Source organism: Vidua chalybeata, chromosome Z, assembly GCF_026979565.1.
Source record: "Vidua chalybeata isolate OUT-0048 chromosome Z, bVidCha1 merged haplotype, whole genome shotgun sequence".
Taxonomy (NCBI): domain Eukaryota; kingdom Metazoa; phylum Chordata; class Aves; order Passeriformes; family Viduidae; genus Vidua; species Vidua chalybeata.
The window spans coordinates 995,887-1,010,716 of record NC_071570.1 but is presented as its reverse complement, the minus strand read 5'-3'; the positions used below and the strand labels follow the sequence as shown (position 1 = coordinate 1,010,716).

At 54.4% G+C, this 14,830-nt stretch overlaps 1 protein-coding gene across 1 annotated transcript in view; it reads right to left on the bottom strand.

Annotated features, from left to right (window-relative positions):
- MYO5B (myosin VB) overlaps positions 1 to 11,185 on the bottom strand; it is a 145,838-nt gene extending 134,653 nt beyond the window's left edge. The window contains exon 1 of the mRNA XM_053932302.1: positions 11,066 to 11,185. Coding sequence (XP_053788277.1) covers positions 11,066 to 11,092 — 27 coding nt within the window. The 5' untranslated portion in view covers positions 11,093 to 11,185. The remainder of the gene's footprint in view (positions 1 to 11,065) is intronic.
- Between the last annotated feature and the right edge of the window lie 3,645 nt (positions 11,186 to 14,830).

The window sequence follows — 14,830 nt, the reverse complement described above, 5'->3', positions numbered from 1 at the left end:
GGGCAAAGTGCAGAGAGATGAAGATTGCCTCTGACAGCCTCGACTCCTGAGTTTATTTTGGCATGGCAAAAGCACACGAGGCTTCAAAGCAGCTCTGACGAGCAGGGGCCGGGCAGCAGCAGCTGCCCCGAGGCTGAATTCCACAGCCGTCCCTGCCACCGGCTGCACCCAAAGCATCAGCCCTTTAACCCTCAGCGCCGGCGTCCTGCGGAACTGAGGCCTGCACACTTAAGACACCTCGGTTTTCCTCCTCCCCTCTTGCTTGTTTTTAAATGAAGCGTTCTATTGAACAGCTCTGCCTCCACCCCCTGCGACGGGGCAGACAAAGCACCAGCGCTTCCCTCACCGCTCTGCACGGGGAGGAACAGCTTGTCTCCTTGCTGGGGCAGGACCCAAACAAAAACAAAGGCTTTGGAAAGCAGAAGGGAAGAGAAAGCAAGCAGAAGGAAGGGGGAGCAACAGATTTCAAACCTGGCGCTTCCAGGGTTTGCAGGAGCAAGATATGAGCTGCTTGTATCTCTGGCCAGGGCCGTGAAGAATGCGCTGCAGGAGAGCCAAGGGCAGGTCGGTCACCCTGGGACCTCTGCTCCCAAAAAGACACGGGGAGAAAAGCCCCAGCTCAGAGGAGCAGGGGAGGCCCTGCAGACACCCCTGGGGGCAGCTCTGCAGCAGCTCACGGGTGAGACCTTCACAGCTCACGCAGACCTGCCTTCCCGTGGTGCTACAGGTCTTGCCCCAGCTAGAACGTGCCTTGTTGGTACCATTACTTTACGAGAGGACAGTGCACTTGTTCACAGTCTAACCCGGCAGGGGATTGCTTTCCTGTCTCGCCCAGCCTTGGAAGAAGCCAAAGGGACAGCACAGGACATGAGATACCCACCAAGCTCTGGATAGGCAGCTCTTTACCTTCAATTTCTTTCATTATTTTATTTCTTACCACCGAACATGGTGGTGAAAGAGGAGTCAGATAAGCAATGAACAGTCACCCCACAGCTGTGGGAAGAGCTGGCAAGAGCCAAACCAGTAGTCCCACATCCACCTTCTGCTCTGGAGCAGAGTCTTCTCCTTCAACCTGTCTCCAGAACAGGACACGTGGTCCTAGCAGGAGATGTGGGACCAACCCAAGACCACAGCAGTCCAGTGCTGCCATGTGAAACCCACCTCCAGCTCTCCACGCCCACCCCGCCAGGAGACTGAGTGTCCCTGAATGAGCCCCATGCCATGCCCACGGCGCCCTCAGTGCAAAGAACAGCAACACCCACAGCACCCACCTTCCCAGAGCTCACAATAATTAAGCAGCGTAAATCCACAAGGAATTACTCAGCTTAATTAGATAGAAAATTACAACTTCTATCACCTCAGCATCTTGGCATCCACTGGCTGCCTTGAGATATGCTTACACCAACCCTGCTCGCCTGGGGTGTAGCACCAAGGACCAGCTCCTCAGCAGGCACAGGGATCAGATATTTTTTATTTCTATTTTGGTTTAAAGCCCTTTTTTCAATGCTCACTTCCTAATACACATGTCAGCAGCCCCAGGTGCTCGCTCACACCCAGCCTTGCTTTGGCAGCTGTAGGTTTGCCTGCGCCATCCCTGTGGGGCTTCCAGAAAAAAACCGGACATGCCCGTGATTTTTAAAAAGCCACCCTTGAATACATCAAGGGTCTTTTTCGCCCTTTGACTCGCCGGGCCACATCCCCGAGGTGTTAACTGTGGTAAGCAGTGGCCGTGATTCACCCACAACACATCCTGCTCCCAGCAGCCCAGCAAGTGGTGGTTAGCACATCCTAGCAGCACCTCACGCGCTGCGGCACTTCCAGGAGGGAGCCTGGGCAGTGACTCACGGGAAGGGTGAAGGTTTGCATTAGCTGGGTGTAAGGGCTCCACCAAGGGAAACTCATCCCTTCGTGGGCTGCCCCTGGTCTTTCAGGGAGCTGGTTGTGGTCTGAAAGGGCTGGTCAGCCCCAAGTGTGGAAAGGGTGTTCTCGAGGAGCAGCTGAGCTGGGAGCACGTGGTGAGCGGAGACCTGTGGATGAGTCTCGGGGTCTGCGACGCTGGGCTGACCCCAAGGTTGTAAAAGTCCTCGTTTCCCAGCCCGTGCAGCCAAAGGAGGAGTCTGAAATGCGTAGGATCAGCTTCTCGAGGTTGTTTATTTTTTCTTATCTATAACATTGTCTGACCTTCTGAGCTCTGTCTAGCAAGGAGGCCGTGGCATTCTGCTGTGCCCTCTCGGGCGGTGTTTACTTTTTATATCAAAATTTACATACAGTCTGTGTGCCAATACCTATCATTTATGTTGGACAGTGTGTCTCTACCTTAAACCAACAGAAAAGTGTCACCATCACAGCAAGACATGGAGGACAAGAAGAAGGAGAAGAAGGTCAGGACACGCCCAAATTCCACCATCTTGTACGCCTGAATCACATTCTAAAAATCCCAAAATTCTACTTTTCCACCTCTTGTCAATTCAACTACCACACTACTCAAACCCTTGTGACTTGTAATTCCTCATACAGAGTTGGCAGCTTTTTCCACAGGTGCCACAGGTGTTTTTGACTTGGTGCCAAGGTCTCCGAGCCCCCTGCCAGGGTCTCGAGACAGCCAGGGCAGCCAGAGGGATGTCCTGGACTCCAACAGGTGAGAGCCGAGAGAAATATCCAAAAGTCAGAATGGACATGGGTTTCCCAGAGGTGTAGGTTGCCCAGAGCAGCTGTGGCTGCCCCTGGACCCCTGGAAGTGTCCCAGGCCAGGCTGGACAGGGCTTGGAGCAGCCTGGGACAGTGGAAGGTGTCCCTGCCCATGGCAGGGGCTGGACCTGGATGATCCTTGAAGTGCCTTCCAACCCAAACCATTCTGGGATTCCACGACACAGCACACGTCTCCCACGGAGGATCCATGGAAGCACCAAGCGCCTGGAGCAGCCAGAGAAGGCAAAGCCACCCCAGTGGTGCCACCACAGTGCCTGTGTGGGAGCATGGAGAGAGGGAGCTGAGGGGCTGTGCATGAAGGGGGACATGAACAGGGTCACTAGAGCCTGCCCTGCACCATACAGGGCCGGGGAGGGCAGCCAGGGGGGTCACAGTGCTGCTGCTGACCCCCTGGGACTGCCAGGGCAGGGCCTGAAGCACCGCTGCCTTCCTGGGGACAAGCACAGGGCGCCAAGAGTCGGTGCAGTGACAGAAAACTGCTCAGGGAGGGGGAAATCAATAACGAAATCTAAAAAAGAACAATCAGACGGGGTTTGGTTAAAAATGGCAAAGGATGGTGGCGCAGCAGGTCAGGAGCACGCGCTGCTGGAGGGGCTGCACCGCCATCCCACCCCCTGCACCGTGCCAGGGCTGGGAGTCACCACCTGCAATTAATCACTGCTCACTGTGAGCGTTACAGACCTGTGCTGCTCAGTTCTTGTAGCCCCACAGCCCCTGCTTGGACATGTTTAACTCATTCCCGCGACTCCCAGGTCTCAGTCGGCCGGAGAAGACCTCAGACACGGACAAACCAAGGACAAAAGGAGAGCACGGCTGGAGAAAGAGTCACATTTCCAGGCTGCAGGCTCTTCCCCGTAGGGATGCTCCTCTCCAAACCCTCTGGACACCACAGGAAAGGCAAAGAGCAGAAATACCAAACCCTCAAAATCTTGATTAGTACAACTGATGAGTTCACCATGGCCCAGACAACACATTAAAGAGTGTTCACACGAGGAGAGCCACGTGAAGCCCATCACCCACCCATCCTGGTCCTTCCCAGCCCTGCCACCATCTCTGGACAGGTCTCTGCTCATACTTGACAGTTCAGGCTAAGCCAAAACCCAACCCAACCCCACAAGACGTGTCTTAGAGCAGGCCAGAGGCGTACCAGGGCAACTGCTTTACAACCAGCTCGAGAAACAGAAAGCTCACAGGAAATTTTTTCAGTTTTGATAAGCAGCAAGTTCTTCCCCAGAGTGTTCTGCAAACATTTCAGGTGTCTGCCACAGCTTGAGGTTTCGCTGCAATAACAGCAGTCATTTTCCTGACCTGGATTGCAGCCTGCTGCAATGTTCCTTTAACCAGCCCCGAACGCCTCTGTGTGCAGGAAGGGTCAAAGATCAGGCAATAGCACCACACAAAAACACCCAGCTCAGAGCTTCACCTGCATTACCTGACATTTATTACACCCGTGGCTAACTCACAAAGTCCAAAGTCCACCTTCATGCTCAAGTGGGGCTACTCCCGTGGATTCCCCGAAGGACAGCCACCACAGTAAGGGTACATTACTCCTGTTTCGGACAGGGCTTCAAAGTAATTGGTGTGTAAATTAAAAGTCCAGCACATCTAGAACTGCACTGCTTTACAGCAGACTGAGACGTTCAAAAATATATGTATGGAAATACAGTCACAAACATACACAGCCTTCTTTCTCGGTCACCAGAAGAGATGCATGAGTTCACATTCAGGGTCATTATTTTCTCTGCCTGGTAATTGGCAGCAAGAAAGAACAACAAAGCAAAAATCCTCCCCTGTAAATACATTCCTCAACAGCAGCCAGGCTGCCTGTAACAAATAACCTCGGATAAACTCCTTCCTCGGGGCAGGAAAGGGCAGGAAGGACTCATCCCACCCAATCCCACAAGAACCAGCAGAGCACCGTCCCAGACCCACTGCTGTTCCCATCCTTCACCCTGGAGTTTGCCCAGCAAGTCACTGCAACTTGGGGCTTGCACGCACTGCGATCTCCACGCCACAGTTTCACGCTCTCGGAGCAGAATCGGGGCAGGAATTCTCAAAAAATAGTTTTTTAAAGGAGCAAGCTGATTAATCCCAGCCAGCAAGAGGGCATACAGCTGGGATCTAGCTAATTAACCCTGCTGGAACCACCCCTGGGGCTGTGCCCCAGCACCTGCACTCAGCCCCGTGCTCCTTGGCTCAGTGGCTCTCGCCTGACCCAAGCACGGGGGCTATTGAATGCGCAACTGAGATGAAAAGTTGCACAAACAGAGAAGAAAATGGGGTTATTTTTGCAGCACAGAGCCCCCAGAGCAGCGTGCCCTGTGGTGGGACGTGTACCCATACAGTGCCGGGAGAGCGTGGGGTGAACTCTGGCCTTACCCTGCCCATCGAGGCAGAGAAATGCCCCCCAACGCCACAATCTCTCACCTCCCTTGGATCCACACAAGGCCCAGACAGGGTGGGCTGAAGGATGTTTAAGCCGCAGGCTTGGCTCTGCCTTCCTCTCCCCCGTGCCACCGCGGGGAAGCCGAGGGGGCCCCGGGCGGCTGTGGCGCTGGCCGTGCCCTTGGCACGGTCCCAAGCTGCAGAGAGCTGGCTGGAGCAATCAGAGTTCACATTTCAATGATTTTCTCTCTGCCACTGCAGCTCATAATGAGGCAGGATCAGGAGGAGCCCGGGGATGCCAATGGACCCGGCTCCTTCAGCGAGACGGCCCCATCCTTAAATAAAAACCCCAGCGTGGCCTCCAAGCTGTCCCTGCCCTTTGTGCTATGACCCAGACATGTTCTCATCATCTAAAATAAAGAAGAATAAAAGACAAAACCTGCTGCTATAACCTGCTTTTCCTCACAGGAGCCGCAATGGCAGCAGCAGGAGTCCAGGAGCTCTGCAGCGTCCCGTGGATGTCCTGCGACTGAACCCCAAACATTCCCTGTCCCCAGCACTTATTCCCAGGAATTTGTTCTACACAATCCACAGAAAATCTTCTCTCTCCTTCCCAGCTGCTCCTCAGCCCCAAACCAGCCCACAGGCACACGCTAGGGATGAATCCTCCCCCTAGCCTTGCAGGATAAACAATTTTCAGGAGGTTTTATGCCAGAAGGTTTATGCCAATTCGTTGATTCAATCAGTGTGTGATCACACTGGCAGCATTTACGCACTTTTGAGAAGTTTCTCCCCAGGGTCAGAAACCACCAATTCATTCCAGCTATTTCATTTAACACAACTTCAAGCGAAAACCTGAGTTTTCTATACCCAACACTAGCCATTAGAAGAGGATTTTTTTAATGCATCAAGTCTGTAAGAAAACGCTTGGCAAACAGCAGCCACTTTGCACAATGAGAGGAAAAAAAATTATACGAAAAATAAATACCCTGGTTTCTTATTTACCCAGAGCTTGCAGACCTTCTGAAGAGAATATCTTGAGCTGCACAACAACCCAGGAGCAGAAAGACACAGCTTATTCCCTAGCCTGGCAGAAGCACTATTTTGCACGAGGTTCAGAGGCTATACTTACAAGGACAATTAGCACATTTTAAGAAGCGCCTTTAAGAGGGCAGAACATCAGAAGCCCAAGCAATCACAGTTGGTTTTGTCACACGAAGAGCTTCACCTTACAACACAGCCATACAAGCGACTCTAATTTCTGGTTTAGCGCTGCAAATCAGCCCTGCTGCTGACGACGGCGCCTTCCGTGGGGTGTCCTGGTCCATCCCTCCTGCCCAGTGCCCAGCCCAGGGCACAGAGCACCCCGTTAACCCCACGGCAGGGTCACGCTGGCGCCTGCACAGGCTCATGAGCTGCCTCTGCCTCCTGCTGCAGGTAAAGAGGATTTGACAAACTCCCCTGCCCTGCAGCAGTTTGCCTGGGCAGTGCCGCAGCTGGCCGCATCAGGGACAGGGCAGGGGCAGGGCCAGCACAAGCAGCCTTAGAAAGATGTTCCTTGGGCAACGCACAGATTAGGCGAAGTTCTCCTAGTTCTCCACCTGGAACAGGTTTTTGCAGGCTGGAATCCTCTACACCACTACCTGCCCTGCTCCTCTTGCACAGGCTGGCGCCAGCAGCCCCAGGACCAGGTCCGCATCCTCTGCAAGAACTCCTTTTCTGCTGGCACATGCACCAAACTCCTGTTTGATCCTGCCACAAAACAAAAGCCACAGCCAGATAATCCCAGAGTGCCCAGGTAAAGCAGCGGGAGTGAGAAGACAGAATGGTCTCTCCATAACTGTTTATCAAAGTTTTGATAAACAGTTATGGAGAGACCATTGTAGTGGGGTCCTACACACTTGAAGGTTGAGGCAGTTTTGGAACTACTCTCATACTCATAATTAGGCAGAGCTATTAATTATCCTGCTTGATGGGGGTATTAAACACCAGTCAGCCCTGACCTTGAAGGGGCATGGCAAGGCATCCCATGGAGAAGGCCTCCAGCAGAAGCTCAGAGCTGCTGGTGTTCCCAGGGTGGGTTCCTCTCCTGCCTAAGCGCTCCCCAGGCCAATCCAACACACCGAATTCATCAGCATGGTGACAAATTTACCCGCCAGGAAAACTACTACATGTCCCAACAAGGTCCCAGAAAACTTCTGCAAGCGCCACATGGAAGTTAAGGGCCCTCCACACAACACATACCAGCTCCCATTGCAGTTCAGCAGGAGGGAGACCTGAGAATTCCCACCTGGATGCTCCAAAGTGGCTCCTCAGCAGTTTCTCTCTGGCCCCAGCAGGAGGAGGAATAACTCAGAGGAAGGTGCAGTTGTGGCTGTGCTAACACAACAGCACCCGTGGGATCCACAGGCTCTCAGCGAAACACTGTATTGACCCCGGATCACCCTCCTCCCCCTCCTCTGCTCCCTCCCAAACAGCCTCACCTGCCAGCAGAGACCCAGGAGGCCTCACCTCTGCCTGGGCATCACCTCTGTCCCTGGGCATCACACCTGTCCCTGAGCATCACCTCTGTCCCTGGGCACCATCTCTGTCCCTGGGCATGACCTCTGCACCTGGGCATCACCCCTGTCCTGGGCATCACCCCTGCTCCTGGGCATCACCCCTGCACCTGGGCATCACCCCTGTCCCTGAGCATCCCCCCCTGCATCTGGGCATCACCTCTGTCCCTCAGCATCACCCCTGCTCCTGAGCATCACCCCTGCACCTGGGCATCACCCCTGTCCCTGAGCATCATCTCTGTCCTGGGCATCACCTCTACCCCTCAGCATCACCCCTGTCCCTGAGCATCACCTCTGTCCTGGGCATCACCTCTGCACCTGGACATCACCTCTGCCCCTCAGCATCACCCCTGTCCCTGAGCATCACCTCTGCCCTGGGCATCACCCCTGTCCTTGAGCATCATCTCTGCCCCTGAGCATCACCTCTGCCCTGGGCATCACCCCTGCACCTGGACATCACCTCTGCCCCTCAGCATCAGCCCTGTCCCTGGGCATCACCCCTGTCCTTGAGCATCACCCCTGCCCCTGGACATCACCCTTGCACCTGGGCATCACCCCTGTGCTTGAGCATCCCCCCCTGCACCTGAGTATCACCCCTGCTCCTGGGCATCACCCCTGCACCTGGGCATCACCTCTGCTCCTGGGCATCACCTCTGCCCCTCAGCATCAGCCCTGTCCCTGGGCATCACCTCTGCTCCTGGGCATCACCCCTGCACCTGGGCATCACCTCTGCTCCTGGGCATCACCTCTGCCCCTCAGCATCAGCCCTGTCCCTGGGCATCACCTCTGCTCCTGGGCATCACCTCTGCTCCTGGGCATCACCTCTGCACCTGGGCATCACCTCTGCACCCGGGCATCACCTCTGCACCTGGGCATCACCTCTGCACCCGGGCATCACCTCTGCACCTGGGCATCACCTCTGCTCCTGGGCATCACCTCTGCCCCTCAGCATCACCTCTGCACCCGGGCATCACCTCTGCACCTGGGCATCACCTCTGCCCCTCAGCATCACCCCTGCACCTGGGCATCACCCCTGCTCCTGGGCATCACCCCTGCACCTGGGCATCACCTCTGCTCCTGGGCATCACCTCTGCCCCTCAGCATCACCTCTGCACCCGGGCATCACCCCTGCACGGAGCTGACGTGCGGGCAAGCATCAAGACCTTCCTCATCACCACAGACCAACACATCCCCTTCACCTCGGGGACTCTGCAGCCACCAGCACCACCAGGCTGTTGGGTTTGTTGTAGGTTTTAAGCCTTCTTTGATCTTCTTCTTGTACCCTCAAAGTCACAGGAAACATTTTTCCTACTGCTTCAAAGGCCAGAGCTGGCACAGAGGCCCCAGGCAGCAGACAGCCCAGCAGGACAGTCCTAAATTTCACCGTGACTCAGCTGCACAGACATCCCATGTGGGTTCCAGCCCCTGGCCCCACCACCTAAAAAACCAGCTGCATCCCTAGAACGTTCCTGCAAAACTGACAGGCAACAGCAGAAGAGCCAGTGCTGAAGCACCTGCCCTCACCAGCAAACTTTGTTGTTGTTAAAAATAAATCTAAAGTTAACAACACACACAGGTTGCCACCACATTCCCTACCACTTCCTCATCAGAAAGTCCCCATTCAGCAACCAGATCCCAAGCAATGCCCCTGGAGGCGGCTTACACCTGTCCAACAGACCCACAGGAATATAAACCAAGGCAGCACAAAAAAAGACAATGCAGGCTAACTACCTGCTCATCAAGTCACAAATTAATTAACCAGGTTGATTTAATCAGCCCATCAAGAGGGATAACACAGCACCGGGAGCCAGCCTCCCTCCTCCCCAGGGATGCTTGCCATCACATCCATGCACTCATCCTGAGAGATGCTGTGGTCGGCACGTCAGAGCTGTTTAGCCACAGCATTACTTCTGCTCCTCTCCGGATTTTCCAAGGGAAAAAGACGTTCCAAACTTTGCTTTTGAAGTGCTCCCGAGAAGGACGGAGGTCACCCCGCTCACAGACGGCCCTGCTCAGTCCAGCGGGGCTTCTGCAATCCTCACAGGTTCAGAGGAGATCACTAGACCCACCATTCATCCTGCATCCCTTTGATAGTGACAGCCAAAGAGAAAGATACGCGGCAACCCCCGACATTACATAAAAAAGCTGTTGGCAAAATCTGTTACAGAAGCAGAAATCTGCAGCAAAGTTAAGCCCCGGGGACAGAAAGTGATTCTGGTGCCAATCTGGCAGCACCTCCACGAGCTGACCACGGCCACAGGAAGAATCCAAACCACTAAAATTCTCATTATGACAACAGATGATGCTGACACTGTTACACAGCAAAGGCTTTCCTGAAGCCAAGCTCTCCTCCCTGTGAGCCGCTGCCCAGCGCTGCTGACGGCTTTGACAGAGCACGTTCCCGGGTCGCGGCTGCCCGCAGCACTCCCGAGCAGCCCCGGGAGATGCAGAGCACAGCGAGAGGGTTCTCGCCACATCAGAGAGAGCTCCGGGCCGGGCGGATCTCGCGCTGCCTGCGACGAGCTCTTCCCTCGGGACAGGTCAGCCGGCAAGGATCTCTCTGGACACAAGCCTCTCCCCGGGAAAAGGAGCGGAAAGCCCCCAGCTGTGTGGGAGGCATCCACAGCCTGGGTTGGCCAAGGGCTGGGGTTACCCGAGTATCCCACAGCCACAAAATAACAAAAAAAAAAAAAAAAAAATTTGAAACCAGAGAGGAAACAGCGTTTTTCTAGTCCAGACCTCCGGCTCTGCTTAAAAAAGAGCACCTGCGCCTTCGATTACCACCACGATGACTTTTTAAGAGCAAACCTTCCCTCTGGGGCGCGGTGCCCAGCCAGGCCACCAGCCATGTCACCTTCCCTGGCTCCATGAGGAAGCGGGTGCGTCCCATGGCACCCCTGCCAAGGGACCTCATCCAGGAGTTGTGGAACAAAAAGGACTCTGGAAACCGGACACCGCGGAAGCGTTCCGGTGAGTTACGGCACTTACTCTGCGATTCCGTGATTCTAGGGACTGCATCCTCCTCCCCTTCCACCCCGTGGTTTAGGAATACGGGAGGGGAAGAATTATTCCAGGGGGATCTGGGGAGGCTGGAAGTGTTTTGGCCGCGCAGGTGACGGAGCGCACGGAGGGCGAGGCCACCGCCGCGACCCGCGGGCGAAGTTCACCCTCCAGCGCGCAGAAGCCGGGCGGGTGAAACGCCGGGAGACCGGGAGGGGCCCGGGAGGGGCCCGGGACCCGCGGGGGGACGCCGGGGATGCCCGCTCCGCATGCCGCGCACCTGCGGCCGCCGTCGCGGCGGGTGCGGGAAAGTTGCGGGGCCCCTGCAGGGCTGGGAAGCAGCCCCTCCCCAGGACTGATGGAGCACGGAGAGGCACCCGCAGAGTCCCCCCCCCGCGCCCCTCCCCGCTCACCTTGGTGTAGAGCTGCGCGGCGGACATGGCCGGGGCGGGCGGCGCTAGGCGCGGGGCATGGGGGCGGCGGGCGGCCGGACCGACCGCCGCACGGACACACGGACACTCCGACACAGCGGCACTCCGACCTTTACACCCACCGCGGCCGGCCGGGCGCGGGCAGGGGAAGCGGAGGGAGCGGCAGCGGCAGGAGGAGGAGGAGAAGGAGAAGAAGGAGGAGGAGGAGGAGGAGGAGGAGGAGGCAGCGCCGCTCCGCCTCCGCCGCGCCCCGCTCAGGTATGGGGAGGCTCGGCTCGCCTCCCTTGGCTTGGCTATTATTATTTATTTTTCTTAAAAAAAAAAAAAAAAAAAAAAAAAAAAAAAAAAAAAAAAAAAAAAAAAGGCGAGGGGAAGGGAAGGGAAAAAAAAAACTATTTTTGATAAACATTTCTTTATCCCGGCCGCTTCCCCTGCGGTCCTCAGCATCCCGCCCAGCTCCGGCGCCCCCCGGGCAGCATCCCCCCGGCAGCGTAGGCTGGTGCTGCGTTTGGGAGTTTTTTTGCCTTTTATCCGTCTTCCTTTCTCACAGAAGAAGAGCCATTAAGCCCCAAGCAGGTGCCCCTTGGTGGCTTTCGGGTCTTCCATCCCCCACCGGGATCCCCCACACTTTGAGGAGTGAGGGACGGCATCGCTGGGGTGTCCTTTGCCAGGACACACCTGTTCCCGGGACAAGAGCATTGCCCTCGTGAACCCGCTGGAAATCAACTCGAGAAATGTGCCAGGGACAGGTTTTTCTCTGTCTTCTGCCTGCCGGTGGGTTTGGGGTCCCACCAGCACCACTGCTCCTGGGTGCTGCTTGTGTGGCCACTCCTACACCGAAGGCAGGAATTCCAACTTCCACAAGCAACAGCCAAAAATTGATCCCAGCCCGTCAATCTGCGGCCATGCCGCTTCCCTCCATCCCACGGGAGCGCCCTGTTCTGCAATTCATGCTTATACGGCACTTTCAGAGCCTGAGAAGGAGAATGAAATGCAAAGTGTTCCTAATTAACCACTACTGCTATTCTTTATCATTCAAGGTATTTTGCATATTAACTGAGCAGGCAGAAACCACACTCAGCGGCTCCCGTTCCCTGTCACAGTTGTTTACTCCGTCACCGGGATCCCTACTCCCGTGGTTTCGGGCTGTGCCACTCGCAGGGCACCCACAGCCTTTCCTCAGAGTGATCACTGGTGGCATCTCACACTCCGCTCCTTGTCCCCTGCAGGATAAAACTCTTCCCCTTCGGCATATTTTCCCTCTTCCACCCCAAAGCCTGGCAGGGAGCAGTGTTGATTTACTGCAAGGACAGCCAGCATTGCAGATACCTCTCTTTTCCAGCTCTGAGATCCTTGATGAATCAAAAAAAAAAAAAAAATATATATATATATATATATTGCAGGTGGCTCTGGGGGGAGTCTGGGAAGGAGGAAGGAAGGGGTGAAAAAAATGTCTAGAAATTGCCCTGGGAAAATTTGACAGTATAATCCCTGCAAAGCCTCCAAGAGAGCTTAGTCAGGCAAACAAAACTTGCTCCTCTCATTTCATTAAATCAACTGCAGAAACAAAACGTGGAGCACTGGTGGAATTAGAAGCAAAGCTTTCAGTGAAGCTGGGGTAGCAGTGATAGCCCAGAGGCAAAGCGCAGCCATTCCCATGAAATACCAGCTGGTGTCACATGCGATTCTCCATTAATCTAAAACTTTAATTAAACTCGGAAACTAAAAACCCCAAAACACATACAGAATCCCTGAAGTACATCCTAACTGCTGAGCTGCTGGAAATTGTCTCCTCCAGGAGATGGAAGCTTCCTTCCATTTGGGAATCAAAACTTGTGTTGACCAAATTTAACAGGCACGGGCTCTTAAATAGCAGTTTTTGGTACCCCCTCTTGCATTCACATGGAAGGCACCTTGAGGTGAAAATTAACTAAATACCAGGGGGTTTTCCCCTTTAAGCACAGCCAGTGGATTCTTTATTAGCACAGGATGGGCTGGAGTTCGTTTTAAGGTCCTGGCCTTGTCCCTGACACATGGAGACCCCAGGAACAGACGGATGGATGGACAGGTGATGGCACAGGCCAGTGAGGAGCATCAATTCTGACAGCTCTAAATGTCTTCAGAACAGAGCTGGCTGTTGCTAAGTACAACCCCAGGTCCTGAATTTTTGCATGCAAAGATGTCCCGAAGACCTCAAATCTGGATTTCACTCCTCCTGTGCCGCACAGAAGTCACCACGTGCAACACGTGGGCACAATCTGGGGTCTGACAGAGTCACAGTACCCCGGTGCAGTGCACAGTGCACACTGGCTGTTTCTGCAGCAAGGGCTCCTACCTGGGTTAAAGTAATGATAAATTATTCCAGGGGATAAAGCAATGAATAATTAACATTCCTGCAGATTGAACTGATTCTGTCCAGAGCCCTGCAGCCCAGCCCCAGGGAGCAGAGACCAAGCCAGCACCATGCCTTAGGGCATGGGGAACCACTCCAGAGCTCATAATCTTGTGTGTGGCCAAAAACATCCCCATGGAAAGCCCTGGGGGGTCAGTGTAAAAGCCCTTGTAAGCACATGGGTGCATGTAGAAAAGGCTTAAAGCCTTGGGAGATGCTGAGGATTCAAACCCTGGCGTGAGTCTGGGATGATGTGATGAGGGACTGGCATTCCCAGCCCATGCCACAGGCACGTCACCCACACGCTGCACACCTCTGCTCTTCCTCTGTCACCATGACAAATTGAATTAAAAAATACTGGGAAGACTATTTTGCAGAGCTCTGGTACGTGTCTAAGTGAAGAGGCTGTGACTGCCAGGTTTCCAAATGCCAGTGGTTCTGTCTCTGCGTGGCTCAGAGCCCTGGTGCAGGGCAAGTTCAAGCCTGGGCCAGGCTGCTTCCCTCACCAGTGCTGTCCCTGCGCTCGGGGTTTAATAGCTGGTTTCCCTACAGGATTGCTCACTGGGGCAGGAAATGCCACAGGATTTCAGGGGCAGCAGCTAACACTCCGGAGGTTCCCGGCACCTGCAAGCCACAATTCCCGCTGTGTTTGGCTCGTTACTGCCTGGTGACCTGTAAGTCAGAGGTGTAGCGTGAGCGCTGGCCCGAGGCAGGCAAAGGCATGACCAACCTTTGCAGCGCGTCCTGCTTGCTGCCCTGTTTACCCAGTTTGCTGCAAGGAGATCCAAGGAGCTGGAAGAGGATGGGAATCTGCAGGATTAAGGAAACCCTTCGGTCTTGAGAGAGAAAATCATTCTTACTGCATCGCTCATCTGCTGGGGGCAGCAAGAAGGTGCCTCTCAAGGAGGCTGTGACCCAGCCAGCCTCACCAGCTCTTCTGGACAAGCCTGAATGCTGTAAAGCACTTGGCAGCAAAGGGTTCAGCCCCAGCAACACGCTCACCCACCAACAGTTTTGTCTCAGAAGAGTTTAGTTGCCCGTTATCCCATGGGAATTCACTCCTGCTGAAGGCAAACTTCTTCCAGTCTGATCTTTTAATCTTGTGCAGACCTCATGTTCACTGCAGAGGAAATTTGCCTCCAGGAGCAGGAGCTCAGACACTCTATAAATGTTTGATAGCTCTGACCACCTCTTATGAGTTATTATTTTATTAAAAAAGGAGATTTATTATGGTTCTGGATGACTTGAATTCACAAAGCTCACCAATGTGGTATTTTTTTTTTATCTCTCATATCGGGTGTACCCAACAAATGTCACAGCCTTTAATAACATGCTTTAATTAATCCTGGAATTCT